The sequence below is a fragment of the Mugil cephalus genome, chromosome 21 (assembly GCF_022458985.1).
Source record: "Mugil cephalus isolate CIBA_MC_2020 chromosome 21, CIBA_Mcephalus_1.1, whole genome shotgun sequence".
Taxonomy (NCBI): Eukaryota; Metazoa; Chordata; class Actinopteri; order Mugiliformes; family Mugilidae; genus Mugil; species Mugil cephalus.
In genome coordinates, this window is record NC_061790.1 from 10,393,296 (window position 1) to 10,412,918 (window position 19,623).

The following is a 19,623-nucleotide window of genomic DNA, read 5'->3' on the forward strand; positions in this document are numbered from 1 at the left end:
AAGCCACTGTTCCTTATTTATTTATTTATTTAGTTTCATTCACGACTTGAATTATATATGAATGCATCTCTAATCAATTAAAACAAGGTTGAACCTTTTTTTTAGCGCATATCGCCCTCTGCTGTTGGGATGGCGACGTTACAACAACGGCACAAAAAGAGTTTCAACGAAAGCCAGGGAACATAGGGACATTGTTAAGCACGCGATGTAAATAAAAGATCCATCTGTAATGTAAATCGAATTTACGTTGATGGGATTTTCATTTACACAAGCTGAAAAATGATTTAAAATACTTTACAGTGGCCAGTAAGTAGCAATCGGCTACTTAAGTATGTTCAGCCTGAAACAGGAGATTCCTGGAATAAGGAAGTGGGCCCACCTTAGTTCAGGACTGCAAAGGTGAGGGAGTGGCCACCTGCCACCTTCTGCTCGACTAACAGTGTGAGAGACAAGCTATCAGGCCTGGACTCTGCGAGAGGAATTACACTTTCTGCCAAGCTTTTATTCTTGTGGGAGTTGAATCAGAATCAGGTAAGAGCCGAGGTTTTCTAATGTCTATGTCCATGTCAGTCCAGGGATTTCCAGCTTCTCCTGAGGTGATTTGAACTAATGCTGAAACAGGGCCCACAGTTGTGGAGGTTAATGAAATAAACAGACAGGCCTGCATGTGAACGCTGGAGTCAGGATTCTTTAGTTTTCCATTTCATAAATAACTTATATTTTTACTTTTTAAAAGTTTTTTTTTTTATTGTTGGTAGGTAGGGGCAAAATGTGAAAGCTGCCTTTGAAGCTTGTTCGGTTTCTGTTGTCAAGAGAATCAGTTTGTTTCTAACGGCACAAGTTGAAGAACTAAGTGCTGTTTTCTCCCTGGAGAGAGGAGCTTGTTCATTGTCAAAGCGTGTCTGTGCAGGTGAAGAGGCAGCCTGCCACATTCCAGAGCCCGGGGTCATGACGTTGCAATATGCAGACCCTCAGCACAAACCCTGTTTAGATAGCAGGCCGGTCTGAATGCCTGAGTTGAGAAACACCCACCGGGAAAAAATGGCCAACTCGCAATAAGTGCTGCTGTTTTATAATGTACAGTCTAACTTCGCCACAGAAGAAGTGGCTAATTTTTAAGTTTACTGACGTGTCAGCAATGTCCTAGATGCCTCAAAACTAATAGAACTAACAGAGAACAAGTAAAGGGACGCTTTAGTGGGCTAGATAACGTGACTGCTGGAGGTTTTCCTTTAATGCCAGTACCCAGAAACACCATCTGATGACACTCCGGGATGGAATGGATATTAACGCTGTCAGGAGTGCGTGTCATGACAGATTTTGGCAATGTCTGGTGCAACGTTTCATTGCACCACTGAGCAGTTTACTCAGAAAGACAGCAGAGAAGAGCGTGGAGGGCTGAACCTCAGAAGAAGCTGTAGCGTGACAAAAAAATTAAAGGATTTCAGAGGCCAGCTTAAGAAGATCTAGCCTCCCAATAGCTGTTTTTCGACATGAACGAACAACCTTGATACGCTGTGGATGGCTTAGATGGGATGGTCTAGTTATTATAAGCAATTTGTTGCTATTTATCTTCTGTAATTAACTGTAATGATTCATTATAAATCAGATAATCGAGCTGTCATATTGTCCCTTAGACATGATAAAAAACTAAATCGAGAAAAAGGCAAATAATGATAATAAATACAGTTTCTAATTGACATCCTTTGACCTAAAGCCACGAAACCCGATGTCCCACTTCTTATTTTCAACGTACTAACTCCATACGTGAATCTGTCGGCTGCACATCAGCACTGACCAATATCTGACTTGTTGACTGTAATCTGTGAATAAAACTGTGTCGAAGACCAAGTCATAACATGCGTAGTGGGTCGTCTGATCACACCGTCTACTCATGTTCAGTCATTATCATAGTATTTGATCATGTCCTTTATCTACGTTGGAGTTTTTCTTTCTGAATGAGGCACATTCCTCTGATGCAAAGGGCGTCAGGCAGCCCATCAATACGTCTAGGACACATTGTGTGTTCACACTTTCTACAACAGTTTGCCTTTGAGCAATCAGGTCTCAAATGCATATTCATTCACGTGTCTTGCTTGTGTCGCCATCTGTACATTAGGCTGGTGACCCGTGCATCAGGGCGCATGTTAATTGATACCAGGTCTGAATATGGCCTAAGATTTGATCACAGATGAAAGCGGTTGCATCCGTGGATGGATACCCGGCATTACCGCTTGAACGGATGTGTGTGTGTCCAAGACAGTGGCTGATCCAGAGGTGATAAATATCTTTAAACGTGGCTGTATTTGAGAAAAGAGGAAGCTATAAGGAAATGTCCTTTTGCAATACAGTCTTGGAGCAATAATTTCCCCTACAAAGCAGGGTCGCGTCTGAAGGCTATTCTGGGCACCAATTGTGTTGCCAGTTAGTGTTGGGTATTGGAAAAACTGCTTAAAAAACAGCATCATTGAGGCTCATTGAAGGAAAGCACATTTCCTAGTAATATCATATTTATTAGTTTGTCAAGGAACTTTACAAACCAACTGACCATAATCATAATTAACTTCAATACCTATCTAAATTGCGATCATTTAAAATGTTCCTAAACTTTTCAAGGAGCCAAGAATAGCTTTCAGACGCGACCCTGCTTTGTAGGGGAAATCATTGCTCCAAGACTGTATTGCAAAAGGACCTTTGCTTATAGCTTCCTCTTTTCTCAAATACAGCCTTGTTTAAAGATTCCCCACTTGTCGCTGCGGAATATAATTCTTATTTATCACCTCCGAATCAGTCCCTGTCTGGAACACACACATCCGTTGGAGCAGTGAGGCACAAGAGTATTTCCTGATCTCGGTAATGAATATTCCAGTGTTATCGTCCCGCTGAGGCCTGTGTTGTGGCTGAGAGCTAAAAGAGTTAGTTTTCACTCCACCTCGGTCTGAGTTTGCAATAAAAAATCTCCTTGGGGAACAGTTGTTACCATAACAACGCAAGTGCCAGCATGACAGTGTGAGAGAAGCAACAGCGCGGCGTGCCTGGCAAGTGTCGTTTTTTTGTTGGAGTGCTCTGACAAACAAGCAGAAGGAAGGGCTTCACGGCTGTCTGTGTGTTTTAATTAGGGGGCTTTTGCATAATATTGTTCAGAGCTTTATGTTTTCCTCCATTTTGAGCACTTTGTCTGCTTGATGCGGCTGTTCTAGTCGTAGAAAACCACCTGGTGATGAGATAATTCATATATATGATTCACACCGATCAGTCATAGCATTATTACCACCTCCCTATTATTGTGTAAAAAACAGTTGTGACTCTTCAGAGAATGGACATGGGTCTTTTAAGGGTTTCCTGTGATGTCTGGGAACAGAATGTTGTTAGTGGGGGTCTTTGGGTCCTATGGGCTGAAGGGAGGGGGGCTCTGTGGATCATCTCACAGATACTTGATCAGTTTTACAGATCAGTGTGAATTTGGAGGCCAGGTCAACACCTTGAGCTGTTCTACATGTTTTTTGAGTTGTTCCTGAACCGTTTTTGTGTGTGTCCGTGTCAGGCTGCATCCTGCTGGGGATGGCTCAAGTGCCTGGTCTGGTCTAGGTGGGTGCTACATGTCTTAGTAACATCCACATGAATGCCAGGTCCAAATATTTCCCAGCAGAACACTGAATCGTCACAGAATGGTCAATGTTGTTCACTTCACCCGTTGGTGGTTTTAATGTTATGGCTGATCAGTGTAACATCTAAATGTTAAATTCTGTCTAAAATAAGTATAAAATCGGAGAAAAACATAGCTTTAGACCTAAAGGTTTGATTAGAAAAGTAGATGATGTAAACAAGACATCGGTCTAAATGAGCTTGTGAAGCAGCAAATATAATCAGTGACTCAACAGATTTATTCGTTTTGGTCTGTAAAATATCAGACAAAGACCTCTTATATTTACCAACAAAAAATACCCATGAATTGCATTTTTTCTCCTGAATTGTCCAAAAGACAGGGTTATTTTAATTTGTTATTGTGTAAGACAAACATAAGCAGCAAACTGTGCAGACATACTGTAACTAGGAATTGTTTTAAATTTTGTCTTGGAAATGTATTAAATGAGTCGTAGTTAATATGCAAATTGATATAATCCTCTGATTGTGTCTTTCTGTGCAATAGTCAGTCTGCATGGCTTTTAAAAGCAGCGTTTGTGTTTGCTGCAACTAGAACCTCTACATCTCTGTGCCTCTTTGTCCTGGGTTTTAGTGTTTGAGTGTAAGAAACCCAAAAACTACACAAAAATCTCAACCACTTGTTAAGTGAACTACACCAAAGGTCGCGGCAGGACATTCAGCAGTGGCACAGAAAACATAATCAGGGCTTCTTATGGCATCGATTCGTGTGCGCTTGTTTTTTGTCCGTTTCTTCCCCCATCTCCTTCTCTGTTGTTTTACATAGTTAGATAGAATTAGCTTGAATTAGCCCCATTCATCTTTCCCTCAGAGACAACAAAGCTAAATATTTTGGCACGGGCTGATTTTGCAATCTTCTCTGAGCGTTTGCAGCAGCTGTGCTTAACATACATAAGACACTGTGTTTACTTCGTAGCGTGCACCACGTGAGCCAAGGGATGTATTTGTGTATCGAGGCCCTTCACACGCTTTTAAGCTGCGAATGTCGTTTTTTTTCTTAGAAGCGATTTTCACCCTGTCACACCTAAGTGGCGCAACATGCTTCCCACTCATCTTCTCTGTATTTTCCTTTCTCTCTTTTTCGCTGCACTCACACACACACATATACACACAAACACACTCACAGAGCCCTGCTGGGGAATTCATGGCCTCAGGCTAAGAAAACACAACCCAGCAGCGGCAGAGAGAAACTACCAGAGAAACTCCCTCCTCGGCGGACGAACAGCATGGAGCCGCAGTTATGAGGAAACACTTTGTGACAGCGGAAAGCCATGTTTCTGGTGGACAGTGCTGCGAGGCGGGCAGCTGGCAGAAATCTCATAGCTGCACCAGGGGTGTTCACAAGACTGTTGTTAAGTATTTAGCTCGCTCTTACTCTGTTTGCTGAGTCAACATGTCCTCAAGTGTTTTTGATTGACCTGGCAGAGTCCAAGAGGTAAGAGCAGCTCTCGGTGTGTTTTTTTCTCTTCTTTTAGTTATTTCTTTTAATTTTTTCATCAGGTCGGTTGCTGCAAGTATCATGTAAAAGTTTAAAGTACGTCTGCGTTTCTTTTTTTTAACTAGAGGACAAATCCGAGTTGACTCCAGGTGTGTCTCTGTACAGCAGCGTGCTCTTACAATCGTTTATGATCACTCACCGTGTTTGTTTAAACCAAGTGGTCTTGGGAGAGTTTACTTTTTAGTTTTTCTTGGTTTTTAGTTTTCGCAATACACTTATTCACTTTCTGTGACCACTGCTAAATTTAAATCTGGAGCCAGGAGGTAGTTAGCTTAGCGTAGCACAAAGACTGAAAACGGAGGGAAGCAACTAGCAGAGACTCCAAAAAGTGATTACTGGCAACCAAGATAGAGTTTGATAGATGCTCCTGGATGTTCTCATTTCCCGACCTGAGGTGTTGTTTTTCTGACTTCCATGTGTTCATGTGCTTTAAATATAGATTTATGCTAAATATATCAATGTGGCATTTCTTCCACCAGTCTGCAATGAAAAAATAACGCAAAAGTTAAAGCCATTCCTACAGGGGGGCATGGTGGTGGCAGGATCATGCTATTGCGATTCTCTGTGACAGGGAAACTGGTAAAAACTCATATGAACTTTTTTCACCAGTTCAGTGGTCAACAGAGGATTAGCTAACACACCACTTGAGCTCTTCAGTGTCGACATTTTTGTTGCTCAGACATTGAACATAGCATAACAGATATGAGGGCAGCGTCTGCTCAGGCTTCTCATCAAAGTCTTGTCAGTAAAGGGAGTTGTAGGGAGTGAGAATATTCCTCATTCTGTTAAGCTGGTATTGCCTACTACTGCTGTTGGCTAGGCTAGGTAGCTGGTGTCTTCTTGTTGGTTGCTAGCTGGTAGCCGACTGCTAGCCTTCTGGTCGGTTTTCAGTTGGACTGGGCTTCTAAAGACTTGTTGGCACAAGGGATTGCAACATCTCATCCTGTGTAATAATTAATTAATTTTTGGAGTCTTTTCACCTCAAAGCAAAACATGTGGCTAGAGCTAAGAAGCTTCAACGTAGGTTCGTTGTCCCTTGTGTCCATGTTGCATTTTCATCAGTTATGTAATGATTCAGGGAAAAGCCTAGCTATATTTCCTTTTAGGAAATACAAGTCTCTACACCGTTGCGCTTTTGCTTGATGAATCTCACAGGTCCTCACTTGAAAAGACATTTCGGAAGGAATGTAATCAGCCAATCTCAATGTGAATCATAGCTGCCACACGGCACAAGATCACAGTGTGAATGTGAACCAAAGCATGACTGTAGTACTATGATGAAGCAGCATCAGAATGAACAGGATGTACTCTTATGGTGAGGATGCAGCGTCAGCTTTGCTCAGTATGGACAGATTTCAGTCTCGAAGAGCAGTGTTATACGTATTTTTAAATACAGTCTTTTTGCTTTGTCTGTTGATAGGATGATGTGGATGTGATGATGCCGGCCCAACCTTGACAATGTATGAGGTGATGTCCGGTGACACTCTGTCTTGGAAGGTGCCCAGTCCAAGGCAGAGTGCCACAGAGTCCAGACCTGAGGAGAACTTCACTGGGGAAGGAGGGCCTATCAAAATCCTTAAAGTATGCTTCTCCACCAACAATAACCTGGGCAGGAACTTCAAGCTGGTCAAATGTGACAGCTCCTGGCAGATTAGGGTGAGTATAGCAAACGAAAAAAACTCGGCGAGAGGAGTTCATGTGTTGGAAGACAAAGACGAAGGACCTTATCTGAGATAGTTTCGATTACAAAATCAAAGAAGGAACTTTAGCCAGAGAAAATGTTTTGTTTGGCCTCCTCCGCAAAAATAGTCCAGTTCTCTCTCAGCTTAAAGAAACAGGCAGAAATGAAAGTTTAATAGGTTACTCCCAGGTTTTGATAAAGAAATGATGACTAAACTTGACTCGCCCCTTCAGGGCATCATACGTTCAATTCTGGTGAGTGGTCGACTGGGGCCAAACATCGAATTCGCAGGATGCTACGGTCTCCTGCTGAAGCACCTGAAGTCAGAGGAGCTTCACTGGTTGCATCCAGATCTGACTATAGGAGAGGTGGAACAACGCTACGAGAGCCATCACGTGGAAGCCGAGTGGAGGTACTGTACTGGTGGATACCGATTCAAGAGTCAAATGTCATCTGCTGGGCAACATCTAAAACTGATGAATGTTTTCCTCTTGGGTCCAGGTATGACCTCCGCATCAGATACATCCCTGTCAATTTCCTGGATAAATTCAAAGACGACAGATCAACCTTTCTGTATTTTTACCAACAGGTAACAGCAATATGTATCTACACTGCATTTGGCGTTATTACACCAAAGTGTTGTTGCTCCTGTAAGATTCACTCCTTGTCACAATGTCCTGTTGAAATGATCTGTAGGCGCTACTGTTATCTTGTCATTTGGGCAATTGGTAGTTGTATTATTTCCATTTTTCTTCCAAACAAACTTACATCTGTATCTGAACAAGTGGATTTTGTTGTGGCTTGATATGTGAGTGAGATATGTAGTAAGATTTCCTACATGTCATTCACTTACAAAAAGAACAGGTTAGTAGCTACTAGATGTAGTAGTATTTGAGGATTCAAGGGTTTTTATTTGTCATTCGCAACCGTACAGAAGCATGAGATGGAACAAAATGATGCACTCAGGTCCTGGATTATTTCCCATACGTAACTGTAGTGTATATGTACTAAATAAAAACAGTTTAGATCTATATAGATGTGTATTAATATAGATAAGAATAAAAGATAAATGAAGTGGTACATAAATGTGTGCATAGTGTAATAAAATGTAAAGAGAACATGAAAGAGACCATTGAGAATATCAGAATATTTACATTTTCCTCAGACACAATATAAAACTGTGACCTTGGACCTTTTTCATCTTCCCAAAAAGTTCCGCTTACAAGGTTGTGCATACTACAAGATGAAACCATTCATATGCACCTTTCTTGTAAACATGGTAATGCAACCTCTTTTGAAGGAAGACTGTTAACCCAATAATTGAGTCATTTTTCTAAATAAATTAGCTGCAACTTAGACCACAACACTGGTGAGCGACAGTGTTGATAGTAATAAATGAAGTACAGGCACAAATTGTATTGTGATTTTGTATTTTATTGCCCAGGAGTTGTAGTAGTAGTAATAGTAGTAGTAGTAGGTGGAGGAGGAGCAACAGGATTAGCAATGCCAGTACCTTATGCGTGGGGATGATAGATAATGAATAATTTTGGTTATGCAAAATGGTGCAGCTTTATTATTTATTTATTGTTCTCATTTTTTTACACTTAACAACAGGTGCGTAGCGATTACATGCAGTATCATGCCAGCAAGGTCAGTGATGGGATGGCACTGCAGCTCGGTTGTTTGGAGATCAGGTGAGTCAATGTATTCCTCAGCTCGCCCACTCCTTTAGTGTCAGACCTTTTTTTTTAAGAAGTGATAGGTCCCAAAACTACATATTTACAATAGTCCCATTATTTCTTCTTACCATGAATTCTTTTGCAGGAGGTTCTATAAAGACATGAACGCCAAAGGTCTAGAAAAGAAATCTAACTTCGAGCTGCTGGAGTAAGTTTTTCTTCCCTCTGTCAACATTGTTGTGACTTGAAAACCTTTTTACTTGAGTTTTATTGGTGTGGGTTGATTTGTATTTACTTTGAGAGAGTGGACCTTCATCTTATTAAAAGGACGGTTAAAGTATTATAATTCAGCTAAAAGCAATGTTCTTAAATCACTCGGCAAGCTGGAGATGCCTCCTTTTCTTCCATTTTACTATGTTTAATTTGTGTTTTACCACTTTAGAAAAGAAGTGGGCCTGGACCTTTTCTTTCCTCCGCAGCTGATCAATAGCATGAAGGTAAACCACCCTGCCTGTGACACATCAGCTGTCGCTATTGAATGAATCAGTGTCGTAACAGCCTTGCGTTGTTGTCATCCAGCCTAAGCAGCTACGGAAGTTGATCCAGCAAACGTTCCAGCAGTACGCCACCCTCAAGGAGGACGACTGCATGGTCAAGTTTTTTGAGACCCTCAGGAATTTCGTCAACTTCGATGAAGAGGTCTTCCCATGTGAACTAGTGGTGAGTGCCAGCATGTTCACCCTGGCGCACACTGAGGACTACGATTTATAGGTGCTCCAAATGCTGGTTCACTATTAATATTAGAAACATTTTTTTTTTTAACAGCAAGGTTGGAGTCTGTCAGTGGAGCTGGTCATTGGGGGGAGAGGCATTCGACAGCGCACACAGAAAGATGCAGCGGTACGTGAAGAAGATTCTGAGGATTCTTATGCCACTTTCTCACATAAATGTTTGTTGCACGCCTGATAATCAAACCAGATGTTTTAATAGCACTGGGATCTGGCTGATGATAACAAGGGGGGAATGAAAAGAACTGGAGAAACTTACGTATGCTTGGTCCACGAATCACTTAAACATTGCACTGCTAAAAAAAAGTTGAGGTCATCACATCTGACAAGAATGGAGAATCAGTTTGGAGCTAATCATCCCTAGCTTCCTTTATTATCAGCATTGTTGCCTTCTGAGGTCAGGAAGCTGCTCTCAGCCAAGAAATAGCTCACTTAATCCTGCTGTAAAACCACACCTTGTTTACTGCTTGGCTTCCATATGCATTAAAGAATTATTTTATAATGTACAGATGGCCGCCGTCAATTTAGGCATAACTTTCGCAAAAGGGTCTGGTGCATTTTGCAACAACAGCTATACACATCTTAAACTTAAACTTGTCATAAAACCCACCATTACTGCCTCCAAAGCCCCTGATGATGTCGTAGCTCTTGTAGCTAGCATGTTTCCCTTGTGTATGCTAAGCTAACTGCCAACTCACTCCAGCTACATTCTGACAAAGCTTGGACACTATTTGTAAACCTTCACAATATATGATATATGACAGTATTTGTATATTATTAATACATTTATGATTAAATGTTGTTAATAATATAATAATTGGTCTCTGAAGCCTAAAATCTTATCTCAGACTGCTGGCTAAGGCTAAGGCTAAGGCTAAATATCGTACGATTGTTATTCATGTCGGCAGTAATGACCAACGGTTACGCCAATCGGAGGTCACGAGACTTAATGTGGAATCGGCGTGTAAGTTTGCAAAAACTATGTCGAACTCCGTAGTTTTCCCTGCCCCCCCTGCGCAATCTGACCAAAATTTCAACTTTTTCCTCATGGTGAACATAAAAAATGCTCTTCTGTGGTTTCTAGTGTTATGGAAAAAGAACGAAAAAAAGAACATTGAATACATTTTCAACCTCTTACTCTTGTCGTGCAGGCTGTGTTTCTGGCTGACTTCAAACAAGTCAAAAGAATTCAATGCTTGTCCCAGGGCGACGGCAAGGCTCTCCTAAACCTTGACGTGGAGGGCGCCAAACAAGTAAGTGCCATTATGACCAATGGTCCAATATGTCTCTATACATTATTAAATTGTTCAGAAATCTGGCTATGATGCAGAAGAACGTCACTTGTAAGTCATCTTTTCCTTTGTATCCTTATCCATAGCGTCTGTCCATCAATGTGGCCTCGGTCCCTATGGCTGAGAACATGATGGATCTCATTGATGGGTACTGTCGCTTGGAAAATGACACAGATGATACCGTTATCTACAGACCAAATAAAGGTGTGTGACTGCACTATTGTGCTCTCCAGATCACTGTAGTTGTACAGTGAATGCCATGAATATGTTGTAAGGGCAGATCTGTATAAATTACTTTGAATTGAATTCTCATAACTAATTTCTACCTTAGATGGCAACACACGGAACTCCCTACCTGAGATTCCCACGAGGTGAGTGTTTGTTTTGTTGAATCGTGCCGTTGGTGCTTTGACCGGGCACAATTTCCAAATTTATGACCAGAAATTAACTTTCTCATTCTGTCTTTTCTCTAAAGCAGCAGAGACACCGGCTCGATCAGACACAGCATGGGTGAGACAAAAGTTTTCATGTCGTCTATGTCGTCACCTTACAAAAAATATGCATAGGTCCATATTAAAGGGGATGAGGTGAGATTATCATTTAAAAAAACAAAAAAACAAAACAAGTTCTGTGTTTTGGATTTTCAGGTTCAGATATCTACTGTGAGATTCTGGACGAAAGGCCGAGATCAGGTTAGTCGAAAGTTTGTAGTCACATCAGCAGGATGATGGCTGTTGAAACTCATTTCTGAGCAAAATTTACTGCTGTCGTCTAGTTGTGAAGTACGGGATCGAGCGAAGTGACATCGTTCTCGGACGGATTCTCGGCGAGGGCTTTTTTGGTGAAGTGTACGACGGAGTGTACAAAAAAGCTGTAAGTCTACGGTGACAGCGTTAGATAAATGACAAAGCAGAATCACTGCAGTTGTAATGTTGTGTAAGCGATGCGCAGCGTGATAACTTCTTGTTGTGTTTAACTGAACAGAGTGGCGAAAGGGTAAACGTGGCCGTGAAGACCTGCAAGGACTGTTCACCTGACGTGATGGAGAAATTCATGAGTGAAGCAGGTAAACGGCGAAAAACTGGTTTAAACTAACCACTGTGACTAAAAGTACAGTGGTTACGGTAACCATGATAACAACATTCATTAATTATGAACTGTGTGTATTTGCCAGTAATTATGAAAAACCTGGACCATCCCCACATTGTCAAACTGATTGGAATCATCGAGGACGATCCCGTGTGGATCGTCATGGAGCTCTATCAGTACGGAGAGGTCCGTCTCGGAAAACATTTTTCGATTGTTTTACCTCTGCCGTGGGGCCAGTGCAGAATAAGCGAATTCCCTCCTTTTCTTGTCATGTTTTTGGTTCCTGCAGCTTGGGAACTACCTGACGGAGAACCAGAACAAGCTGACGAACACGACTCTGGTGCTGTTCTGCGTGCAGATCTGCAAAGCCCTCGTCTACCTCGAAGGGGTCAACGTGGTGCACAGGTGAGAAGCGAGACCAAAGGGCCATTGATTAACTTCACTTTTACACCATCATTTTCCGCAAAAACAGATTGCACAGATGAATGAATACAATATATAGTCCCACTATAAACATGTAGAATTTTAAATATTAAATCAGCTCCCTTATTTTCTTATGTACAGAATCAAGGTCTTACTTTCTGCTACAAGGCTTCTATTTCTTCAGCGAACAGTTTTACACCAAACGGGGCCATAAAAAGAGATACGTTATGCTCTGGGAACAGTCTGATCATTCTAAGATGTGGTCAGGTGTGATGTAATTTTCACGAGCTCGTGGTTAGTAATTATTCGCAGTGACGGTGAGAAAGAGAAAGCTTACATTCACATAGGCAAAAAAAATAAATCCAATTTGGGGACAGTTAAAAAGCACAAGAGCTATTTAAGACACTGGTGCATGATTAGATGCGGTCGGTTGTTTTCGTCCAACGTTATCAACAGGCACCCTAGCAGCCTCTTGTGAATTTAATCTCACAGACAAAGTAAAGTGATATTTGTCTGCATGGAAAGTGTAAATATTTAGTATGGTTTTAGTGTTTTATTCACAAGGCAAGCGCAGGTCAGCCATGAAGAATAAAAGGCCGTTTAAGGTACACATGCCCATATGTCTGAGTGTTTTTTATCACCCAAACTCATTATGATTTATTTTTATTGTATCCCACCTACGCAATCTCCATCTAGACCTTCATTAACTTCTATCTTTTCTGTCTTGTTTGCGTCACAGAGACATTGCTGTTCGAAATGTGTTAGTCGCCAGTCCAGAGTGTGTGAAGCTCGGAGACTTTGGTCTATCCAGATACATAGAGGACGAAGAATACTACAAAGGTAACACAGTGAGAATAAAGGCACACACTGTACTTTTTATTTTTTTTTTGAGTTGGGATTGTAGCTTTAATATTTTGTCAGATCCCCCTTTCTTATCAAGCATGAAACCTTCCCTCTACATTTCAGAATAATTTGACTGAGTGTTAACGTCCTCGTCAATAATAATTTCTAATTTCTCTGCAGCGTCTATTACTCGACTGCCAATCAAGTGGATGGCCCCGGAGTCCATCAACTTCAGACGCTTCACATCGGCCAGCGATGTCTGGATGTTTGGTGAGTTTTCAGTGGTTGCATTGGCCTGCAACAACTCAGCGACACGTTAGCCTGCGCAAGGCAGGAAGACAGGCTACGCTCGCTCATGGAAAAAGACAAGTGGCTGGTTAATCATCAACTCCGGCAGGTGTATGGTTTTACGACATGGATATGGCTGGGATAGTCTCTTTTGGTGCATTTTTTTTGCAGCCGACTATTTGGAAGTTCTAACTTAAGACTTATGATTTTCTGGAACATAACCAAACTTAACCTTGTTCCACTTACATCTTAGTCAAGGGATCGACAAAGGCAAACCACCATAAACAAGTTGCCTGTCCACATTTATTGCATTGGAAACAGGAAGCTGGTTGTAAACTTGAATTAAACTCACCGGTGCTACATTGACACAGATAGATTACACTTAATTTGGAGGTAATAAATCGGAGATTTTCATTTGTCTGCGTGCGTAAACCATGATTAAATGTGAAACACGCCAAAATAGGGCCGCAACAGTTTGGCCACAAGTGGATGTGGAGTGTGAGCTATGGTGCCATAAATGATATAACCTGATACAGCCATCCTATAAGATATACAAATAGAAAGTGACTTCTGACCACCTGCTTGCACCTGATGAAATGTTTTATAAGTTTACGAGGTTTACAATGAAGGATATTGCAGCGTGGCGCACAAAGGAAGCTACGGATGATTTTCTGCAAGATTCACAAAACTTGAACTTGAACAAGTCGAATGTCGGCCATAGCCTACACCAACACAATCTGCAACCTTTCGTCTACCCCTGTCTCTGGCGTGGTGCGTTCACCGTCATCAGGAACATGGAAACACACTCAGCATTGTCAACCAGTGGAAAAACAGTTGGTTACAATAAATTTACTGTTGATAATGATAAAGGCACGTGTATGAAGTAGTTATAGTTAAATATCTTTGGAGTCTAGTGGGTTAGGGGACAAATTGTCTGTATAAACCAATATCTGTATTTTAATAGACACAGTCAGTGGTGATTGTGAGCTTGAGCAGGCTTTGGCTGCATGCAGGCAAACTGTCTGCGTTGAGAGGTTAGCAAGCTAACATGTCCAGTCAAGCAAACCTGCTGTGGTGGTTTCAAACTATCGCCCGAGTGTAAAACTCTCGGCTCATTCAGCTCCATTGTCTCGTCTCAATTTGCTAATCGGACTGTGTAAACACAGCACAGGCAGGCGCGACCTGGGTATCCATTGTCTGTTATCTGGATATCTGGATATCCCCTGGTTACCCTGGAATCTGTGAAGTCTAAGCTGTTGGATAATGGCCGATGAGCCGAAACTGCAGGCTGAAAATGTCACCTTGAACTTTGGGATGATTTACCAGGCGTTTTCACACATATCTCACATTTCAGGACTAACTTAACAGATCACTCCAGCAGCCCTTGTAGTCTATGGAACACCTTAGTAGACCATTATTCTTAAAAAGTTGTGCCAAGTTGCATCCCTGCCTTGTGACGTGTAGGTTTTGTCTTTCTTAGCACTGATGTACCTACCTCCCTGTGATTGCTCACCTCCCCTGTGTGGTCTTATCCCAGGGTTTCATAATGAATAATGAATTACAGGGGGGACATGTTTCATGCATGCTTTCTGTCTTTCTGTGTTACTGTGCAGCTGTGTGTATGTGGGAAATAATGAATCAAGGGCAGCAGCCGTTTTTCTGGCTGGAGAACAGAGACGTGATCAACCAGCTGGAGCAGGGCAACAGGCTGCCCAAACCGGACAACTGCCCTCCAGCCCTCTACTCGCTCATGACCCGCTGCTGGTCCTACGACCCCAGGGAGAGACCCAGCTTCACCGAGCTGGTGGTCAAGATCAGGTATTTCTTTGTGGACAGTTACACAGAATGCAAAAATGGACTGAAGCGCCGACGTTGGAGCTAATCAGTTACGATGATGAAGACTTTCACCAGTTGCATCTTGTGTTGATGTTTAATACACATGATAAAATAACCAACCAGAGTTCATTCAAATTCAACATTTATCGGTCTAATATAATATATTAATTTGGTAAAAAAACACAACTGGAGGGACAAATCACAAACACCAGCGCACTAAATCAAATCTATGCATTTGATATAAGAATAATGAGAGATGATTTGGAAGTAACAAACTTTGTTGAAGCAGTAGGAGCTTGAATATTGAATAGACCGGGGGTCTACAACTTTTTTAAGGCCAAGGCCCCCAACCTGATCATTTTGCATTCAACATACTAAAATATGTCAGATTCATGTTAATGTGTATTTAAAGGAATTTGAATTTGTGGAGGGAAATTAAAAAAATATAGAGTAGAGAAAGTCTAATCAACCAAAGATTTCACAACCCCCCTGCAGTACCTCCGTGGACCCCCGAGGGGTCGCGGACCCCCTGTTGAAGCCCTAGCGGTTAGACCCAGAAGTGATATCACACAGTCCCAGACAGACTGATGAAGACTTTGACATAGTTGCAAATGAGTTTAAAGAAAGGGACGTCACCGATTAGCTCGGATCATTGGACAAGAGTAGACGGAGGGAAGTGGGAATGAGGTGATTCTGTCAGTGTGGGACAGGAGATGTGACAAATAGTCTGGAGCGGCAAAAATAGCCCAAACTGACTGCAGTGTGAACACCGAGTCTCACTCTAAGCTTTTATCGGTTTCATCTTTCTCTTCTCGCAAATCTCTCAGTGACGTCCACAAGATGGAGAAGGAGCAGGAAGTGGAGAGAGAGCGAGACAGGGCAAGGTCCACCAAATTCTTTGACCCCAAGTTCAGCTTACATGAGCCTCCTCCCAAGGTGCGTGTCCATCAAACTCACTCTCTGTCTTATGTCACAAAAGTTCAGCTTTAACGCATTCGAATTCTTTTCTTCACCGAAGCCTTCGAGAATGAAACCAGGCCGCTTTGGGAACACGCTCAGTATTGGTCTACACATTCAGGTACTGTAGAGGAAGATTTCGTCCGAGATGACAGCTTTTAATCGTATTTTTATGTAATGTTTCTATTTGTGTGTTTGTTTGTGCGCGCAGCTGAACGAGGCTCTGTGCGCCAGCTCGCCTGACCTGGCCAGCCCGAGCGACTATCAGTCCCCTGTTGACTCCAGGAACACGCTGGCACTGCCTGTCAGGTCCCCCAGACGTCGCAGCATGGGGGTAAGAAAGTCTCCCGTCGTTTTTCGGCTGATGCACTAAAGCCACGTGCCAGGAAGTAAAATGCTTTCACCGTCACTTCCCAGGAGAGTGAGTTCACCCGGGTGGAGCCGAACGGCAGGGGGGACGCCCAGCGCCTCTGGCAGACGGAGCGGTGCAACATGCAGGACACACTCCGCCAGCAGAAAGAGCAAATGATGGAGGACAAAAAGTGGCTGGAGAAGGAGGAGAGACTCCTGGTGGGAAACAGAGCATCATTCACTTTTGTCAGGCCCCTCTCTGTGTCTCTGTGCTGCCCTGCTTCCTCATTAAGTGTGGCCCTGGAGGCCGATATCAGCCCGCTTGTTCACCCTCGACGCCCCACTAGTCTTAAGTTGAATATCCCCCTGATAACAGTTCCAAAGAGAGGGTCCACGTCTGTTTTCTATAAAATGAACCTGCCTGTTCTTTTGCAGGACCCCATGGGACCGGAGGACGCTGTCAGTCCAGTGGTAGGTGTCCGTGACTTTAATGTCAGTTTAAAATTAAATGTACAAATCGCTTTTAGCTAAAATTCAGCCCGCAATAAGTTAGCTTTTTTTTTCTCTGTGTAAAAGCCTTTTTTTTACTTTACTATAATAACTTTATTTGAAACGCATTTAATGCAGCCTTTGCTCAGCTGCATCATTTCCAACAATTACCTTTGTGCGTTGTTGTCACAGATAACATGAGCCGTTGAACAGGCCGTGATAGTGCTGACAGCATTTATTTCCTCGTCCTCATGACATCTTTTTTCTCCCCGTTCTTGTAGCCCGCCGAAGCCGACGATGACAAAGGCAAGTGCTCGAAGAGATTCGCATTAAATTAATTTTTGAAGATTGTCTCTGTCAAAGCTCTTGTATCTCTTCCGTCTCTTTATCTCCCTCTGTGTCATATTGCTCATGTGTTTGTCCCGCAGCAGTGCCCGAGAAGCCCCCGCGGCTCACAGCGCAGGTAATTACATCCGTCCGTCTCCATGCTGTTCATTTATCAGCTCTGATTTTTAGATAAAAGGACATTTATAATGTAGCCTTCAGCTGAAAGGGCGCAGATGTCACCGTGCATTTAAATTAGAGTCCAACGATCCTTTGTGTGAAGTAATAAGGAGGGGTATTTCGGTTATTAAAACACATTGTACTTTACTTAGCCGGCGCCCACGGCCGAGCTGGACCGCTCCGATGACAAAGTGTATCACTCCGTCATGGACGTGGTCAAAGTTGTCGTCCAGCTGAAGAACGACATCACTGAGCTGCAGCCGGAGCAGTATATCACCAAGGTGAAGGTAAGACAAACGATGTGTTCCCATTTCGGTTTTCATGTAATTTTACTGGAATTTTGTGCGAACTGCCCGAGTCATGCCATTTTCTGTGTCGATCTCTGCCCACAGTCTGTAGGGATGGCCTTAAAAGAGCTGATCGTCAGTGTTAATGACATACTGCCCACTTTACACGAGTCCGTCAGGACCGAGGTACAGTATCTAACCTGCTGGTTTTCTCATTTCTTTACTGTGTCTTCATTCACTTCTTCCCCTAGTTCGGGCGTGTCAAACTCATTTTAGTTCAGGGGCCACATTTAGCCCAATTTGATGTCAATGGGACCAGACCAGTAACACAATAGCTTATTAACTGGTAAATAATGACAACTCCAAATGTTTCCCTTTGCTTTAGTGCAAAAAAGAATGTAATGAACAACCATGAATTTCACAAAAGTTTTGCAAAAGTTTTGGTTGATTAGACATTTTTTTATATACTTTAAAGTTTTGCCCCACAATGAAAAATGTTGACCCATGACTTAACTCAAACAGAACCCTTAACAGAAGTCCTATTCAAACTAAATGTGTGTGATCGTTTTACTCCTGTTCTGGAAGACTCCCAAAATCCATATCTTGTATGTCCAGGCCTCAAATTAACTATCACACCATTGGTACTAACCTCTCAAACCACTGAGAACAACAGAAGCAAAATATAAACCTGATTGATTTGTTTATTCATTTTTTTTTTTTCGTTGCTGGCAATTGGTGTTAGTCTTTGCACTGTGTTTAAGTTCAACCTTATGGTCCAAATACAGGAAACGTGAAGCTCCATCACAGTTGGATTTTGTTTCTGGTAGTTCTTGGACGTCTGCGTGGTTTGTCTGTAACTAGAAACACTGTTTCTACAACAGTGAAGCAAGAACTGTGAAACTGAATCAGCTAAATGAAATTCAGACATCTTTAACTTCTACCATTGCCTCCGCTGTTTTTTTTTCCGACCACAGATTGAAGGCACCCAGAAGCTGCTGAACAACGACATGGCGGAGCTGATCAGCAAAATGCGGCTGGCCCAGCAGAACTCCATCACCTCTTTGAAGGAGGAGTGCAAGAAACAGATGCTGGCTGCTGCACACACTCTGGCCATGGACAGCAAGAACATGCTGGATGCTGTGGACCAAGCACGCGTTAGGGCTAATTTAGCTAAGCCCGTTGCCCCCTAGTGGACTGTACACTCTTTTTTTCTCTTCTCACGAGCAGACTTTTCCACACGTCAGTCAGAAATAACATTTGCACATTGTCAGAGTTGAGCCTAAAGCAGAAACTGAAACTGTTCTTTGGACAATGTCATTATGTAAATGAATGTCACCTTAATATAAATATGGACACATATATTTAGAACAGTGTGTATAATGCAGTGTCCTTTGGCATCGTATCATTGGTTTGGATAAACTGTTCTCATTTTTGATTGGTGAGTTATTTACTTAATTATCTGATAACATTGATTTTCATTGTAAATATAAAATATGTTTCATGACAAATACATTATGTTTTACAGCTGAGTAATAGCAATGTTATTTACACACACAAGTGGTTTACTTATTTAATCCTGTCAGGAGTGAAGTAAAAGCCACTAACAGTTTTATACATTCAGAATTGAAATGTACGACTCACTAAATTGTTAATTGCTGTGACGTGAAAACTACAGAGACTGGGTGTTTTGTAGGTACTCAATAGCAGAAAGAGATGGACTTTTTTTGTAGTCAAGTCTTTTATCTTTACGTTAAAATTTGAAATTCTAACACATAATTCAAAGGATAAAAACACACATGTATAAGTCTTTATTAAAGCTTTTCTCTTGTGTAATTTGACGAGTCCTTTCTTCACTTTAATTTATGATCACCAATCAAAATGACTAATGTGAAGTATCTATAGCAGTCTGCATTTATTTTGGACCATAATCAGTTTTGCAGAGTAGATCTGGTAAG

At 42.0% G+C, this 19,623-nt stretch overlaps 1 protein-coding gene across 4 annotated transcripts; it reads left to right on the forward strand.

The window, feature by feature from the left end:
- Positions 1 to 385: 385 nt before the first annotated feature.
- On the forward strand, positions 386 to 19,501 carry ptk2bb (protein tyrosine kinase 2 beta, b). 4 transcript variants are annotated; one of them, XM_047573222.1, is made up of 31 exons: positions 386 to 531; positions 6,582 to 6,817; positions 7,076 to 7,254; positions 7,344 to 7,431; positions 8,457 to 8,536; positions 8,667 to 8,729; positions 8,964 to 9,018; positions 9,101 to 9,241; positions 9,347 to 9,421; positions 10,461 to 10,562; positions 10,688 to 10,805; positions 10,933 to 10,972; positions 11,077 to 11,111; positions 11,249 to 11,293; positions 11,377 to 11,474; positions 11,586 to 11,667; positions 11,776 to 11,876; positions 11,980 to 12,095; positions 12,853 to 12,953; positions 13,137 to 13,226; positions 14,858 to 15,062; positions 15,908 to 16,016; positions 16,099 to 16,158; positions 16,249 to 16,371; positions 16,455 to 16,607; positions 16,824 to 16,859; positions 17,159 to 17,183; positions 17,306 to 17,340; positions 17,534 to 17,668; positions 17,774 to 17,854; positions 18,643 to 19,501. In XM_047573222.1, exons 2-31 carry the CDS (start codon positions 6,620 to 6,622, stop codon positions 18,856 to 18,858), a joined length of 2,985 nt encoding a protein of 994 aa, XP_047429178.1. In that variant the 5' UTR covers positions 386 to 531; positions 6,582 to 6,619; the 3' UTR covers positions 18,859 to 19,501. The 4 variants fall into 4 exon arrangements, with proteins under 4 accessions (XP_047429178.1, XP_047429181.1, XP_047429180.1 ...); XM_047573225.1 differs by having other exon boundaries at positions 17,309 to 17,340; XM_047573224.1 differs by having other exon boundaries at positions 11,080 to 11,111.
- Positions 19,502 to 19,623: the final 122 nt, after the last annotated feature.